The sequence below is a fragment of the Gavialis gangeticus genome, unplaced genomic scaffold (assembly GCF_001723915.1).
Source record: "Gavialis gangeticus isolate Ggan-Ray unplaced genomic scaffold, GavGan_comp1, whole genome shotgun sequence".
In the NCBI taxonomy this organism is placed as follows: Eukaryota; Metazoa; Chordata; order Crocodylia; family Gavialidae; genus Gavialis; species Gavialis gangeticus.
This window is the reverse complement of record NW_017729033.1, coordinates 21,926,474-21,930,877: the sequence shown is the minus strand read 5'-3', so window position 1 is coordinate 21,930,877 and position 4,404 is coordinate 21,926,474. Positions and strand designations below refer to the sequence as shown.

The following is a 4,404-nucleotide window of genomic DNA, read 5'->3' as shown; positions in this document are numbered from 1 at the left end:
GGGGGGGGGAGCATCTTAAATTCAAAGTAATCCTGGATTCAGGAGAATATGGTAATATGATGTTCAATTAGTTTAATTAAATGGAAGTGAAAAGGAGTATGTGAAAAGTTGCTGTACCAGGAATTGTATTTCCATCTTTCACCAGAAAAGGCCTTGAAGTTTGCAGATATTGTGGTACATGAGTTCTCTGGTAACAAAAGCAGCTCACAAATGACACTTTTCACTAAGGAGGATCATGGGACTAGGGTCATTCTCTTGTGACAAGAATAACAATGGTCACCAAGCCACTGTCATGTCCAGGCTAGCAGAGGACTACAAAATGCATTTTTCTGAACTTCACCACAAACCTACAAACTAGCTCAGAGAGCTGCTGAATAACTCCTGGATGAGAAATCATTTAATACACCAACCTGTGCTCAACCCTTTGCAAATGCTTCCTGGTTGAGGATCAATGGAAGATGCCATTATCTTCTAAGAAGATAAAACACTGATATCTGGCTAGCTAAGAGAGTCTCTTACTCTAACCAGCTTCATAGCAACTTAAAAAAAAAAAACAAAACAGCCCCCATGCTCTTGCTCGAGCGGAGCAAAGGCTCTCAGTTGAGGACCACTTTTTTGGAGTTCATGCCTCACCACACTCCTCTTAATCACAAATATAGCATTCTTCAGGATACAGTGAAAAATACTTGGTTTAGATTTGAATGCTCGGTTTTTAGACATGTATAAAATATACTTATGAGAAGCAATTTAAAAAGCAGATACAAAACATCAGTTGTTCTCAGATCTTTGTCGTGCGAGTACAGTGCTAGCAGTTTACAATGGTTAATGCATTATACACTGACCACAAAACTTACATGCACTAATTTCTTACCATTCCAAGAACAGCTGCTGCCTTACACGTGGCAGGTACCAAATACTGAATGAGGATCTCATCTTCTGATGGATGCACCTTCCTCAATTCTGTCAGAGTTGTGTACATCATCTCAAACTGATTTCTTTCTGTAAACAAGTCTGAAACTGCCAGAAGCTGTTGAGTGGAAAAAAATCAAGTAGAAAAAAAAGTTATTAACAAACCAAAAATATCAGACTATTCTTTTAATATACCTTCCAGCAAAAATAATTCAACTCTGTGTTGTGACATGTGGTGCTAAATATTTTAAATTGAAAGCTGGAGTAAAAATCAAACATAATCTAATCAGATGTCAGATGCAAGCTTCAAATGGAACAGTGCTACTTCAAAGACACAAAGTACAACTGCTAGCAGGGCACTACAGTCATTGTAAAATATGTGCATTCTTCTTGCATGCCTTCTGAAAACGTACAGAATTCTAAGCTCTCAAGTAGAAGTAAAGTCAGGAGTATTTTCCTACATCTGATGTTTCAGGAATTATGGTTACAGCACTAAAATACCACCCCACCCCCCCCAAAAATCACACTATTTTGAGACATTAGACATCAAAACTGATGTCTGTGTTCAAATTTCTCAATAGCCCTTTCAATGCATTAATTAACGCTATTTCTATTTTTACAATAGTGGTGGCCTGACCATCTCTTGATTTCATTCAGCTAACAAGACATTTTATTGATCACACTTCCGTAATGTGCGATTAAAAGGTGCATATTCCATAATGCCCTAAACAGCCTCTTGCATTACTTCTCATTTACAAAACGAAAACACTGAAGTAGTTTTGGAGTCTACTTTTGAGCCCCCACGAACCCAGATTTACGAAGCAGTGCAGTATGCCCTCTGAGGCAATGGCATCTTATCCTGATGTTTTTGAGTCTTTGAATAATAGCCTTTTAATATGTATTGTCAGTGTTGGGGACTACCATTACTGGTTCCTTATACTGCCCAAGTCCTGAAATGCATAAATATTTACTAAGTTTAGTCCTTCATCAGATGCCTCAAAAATAATTTTCGCTCCTTAAAATAATCTGTTCCTCTATATTTCCTGTTTGACTCTAGGAATATTCTTCTTAATCATATTCCAGTGCAAACAAAGGGTCCTAAATTCAGTGTAGTACACAGGCAAGTAAAGGAACATTTTTTTCTCTAATACTCTTTTTATAAAGCATTTGTAACTTCCATATTTTGCTACTATTTGCTTATATTATTTTGATCAGATGGTAGAAAGATACACTGTTAAATCCACAACATTTCCCCCACAAGTCTATTTTTCTGCAGAATAAGAAGGGTTCTTTGTAAATTCTCCTTACTTCAGGTATTCAGTGAAACACTCAATTACGGTACAGAAAATTTATTTTGCAAGCTTACCGACCGCACCACTTCACTAATCAAGATGACAGGTGTTCTCTTGCTAGGATTTGATGGCAATATCCACTGACTGTACAGCTCAAGCAAGAACTGAGAGCATGAATGGATATCAACACCAGCCCGATGTTTCCTACAAAGCACAACAAGCAAATGACAAATCACTATTCTTCCATCTTTTTAAATAAAGAAACTCCTCAACAAGCACCAGGTGTGTAGAAGACAATATAGAAATCTCTCTTCCTGAATTAAAAAAACCCTGTTCAAATGGTTAAGGGAAGAAACGCAATGAGATACCTGGAGTTGATAGGAGAGGTTGGTGGTGAGGAAGGAGCGGGCATGTCATTCTCCTCGTCTTCATCTTCACCCCACTCCTCTTCTCTCAGGGGAGTGATATTATTTCCCAGCCACACAGAGTGTATAGAAACCTTAAACACCAAAAATGTTTAGCTATTTCATAATCAAGCAGGAAGTTGCTAAAATAAATGAAAATTGTGCTGCACTCCAGGCCCCTCCCACCCCCGCACATATTACATCTATTACACAATTACCTAGTTAACTACACAATTAATTTAGACTGGCTACACATACATATTAACTATGGTTCTATGAATTTTGGAGTTTAAAGTGAAGAAAGGAAGAAAATTCTTGCATACATTACAAAGGCTTGGAACCGCAATAGGGATTGGTTAATTGCAACTTTAATACTTATTTTAGAGAAAAGTGCCGATTAGGAAAGCCTAGGAAAGGCAGAATTTCAGCAATCATATGCTGAACAGCCAAGTCTCAAGCAACAGGCAGTATTTGTAAGCTTCTACAAAGGGATACTTGAAAAATTAAACACAGATCAGTATAAAACCTGATAAGTAACCAGAGCCTTGAAGGATGTCTGAGTTAATGCAAACGCAAAGTGTACTCTGCATCCTAATTTAAGTGGCTGAATAAATCCTTATTTAGCTGAAGTGACCTTAATATAGACAATGCTGGACTGAAACCATGGAAAAGAAAACATACTACAAACTCCTGCAAATCTAAAAACTGGTTTTGCTGTATGATTAACAACTTAAGTTGCCTCAAATTTTGAATCCAAACTAAGCTCAGAACCAGCCACTTTCATTTGTACATTTCAGCAGGAAAATTTATAAAAGTGAAAAAAACCCCAAACACTTTGGTGTACTCACCATATGATTTTAAGCTGCATCATTGTTACTAGTAGTAGAAGGCAATATTACAATTCTTATGACAAGCTTTCTAATGAAATATTGTTCTTTTTAAAGAAACTTGTTTTTTTTCTGTATCCTTAACTTGCCATATTCTACATCTCTACTACTGTAACTTGAAACATCTGAAATATTCTATTATGAAATTGAAGATAAAAACATGCAAAATGTAGTGAAATAATTAACTAGCAAATTTTGCTGTTCTCCATTTAAGATATTTAGTTGAGCACTTGGCAGAGGCAAATGATACAGATGAACATGATTTTCAAATTGAAGGAGCAGGTATTTCATTCATAACTTGCTTTCTGATCTTGTCCATGCTCTCATGTTCCTCTTTTCTTTGAGAGCTTAAACAAGAAAGTGAAAGACCTTAAGAAAAGATGTTATGGAGCATTTTTTAAAAGTCCACCGACACGTTCTAAAAGATAACTACAAGGGTTTCAATAGCAGTTATATTTAAATAACCAGTAGAGCTCAGAGCCTATGAAAAAAGAGGCCACCTGTTTGGGTGCTGATGTATGGTTTTGGGAGCCTAACTTAAAGCATGTAAGTCTGAAATGTTCACATCTGATGTATGCATCTACAACACTAAATATTAACATTTATTTCTGTGAAGTGCCCCATGCACTTATGACACATAAGGAACTTTTACACCTTTTTTGTTAAAAGTCAAAAGAACATTTCTGTGAATAGAATAAGCCAAGACTAGTATCCAAAAAAGAGCTGTGTCTGTTTAGCACATAACTAATAAGAATGGAAAAATCAAATGACCTGGCATGAAGCAGAGCACAAATGTAGCTGAAGTGCTGATGTAGGAAAGGGAAACAATTAAAAAGGTTTTAGTAGGTTACAACTACAGCTTTGAGTTGCAAGCTACATTCTTAAGTATGACTTTATTTATCTATAAGCACA

General features: G+C 36.4%; 1 protein-coding gene across 4 annotated transcripts in view; it reads right to left on the bottom strand.

The window, feature by feature from the left end:
- HTT (huntingtin) overlaps positions 1-4,404 on the bottom strand; it is a 214,677-nt gene that overhangs the window by 17,641 nt on the left and 192,632 nt on the right. For all 4 annotated transcript variants that reach the window (XM_019526059.1, XM_019526060.1, XM_019526061.1 and 1 more), the window contains 3 exons: positions 2,570-2,700; positions 2,276-2,405; positions 872-1,027 (listed from right to left, as the gene is read on the bottom strand). In XM_019526059.1, coding sequence (XP_019381604.1) covers positions 872-1,027; positions 2,276-2,405; positions 2,570-2,700 — 417 coding nt within the window. The remainder of the gene's footprint in view (positions 1-871; positions 1,028-2,275; positions 2,406-2,569; positions 2,701-4,404) is intronic.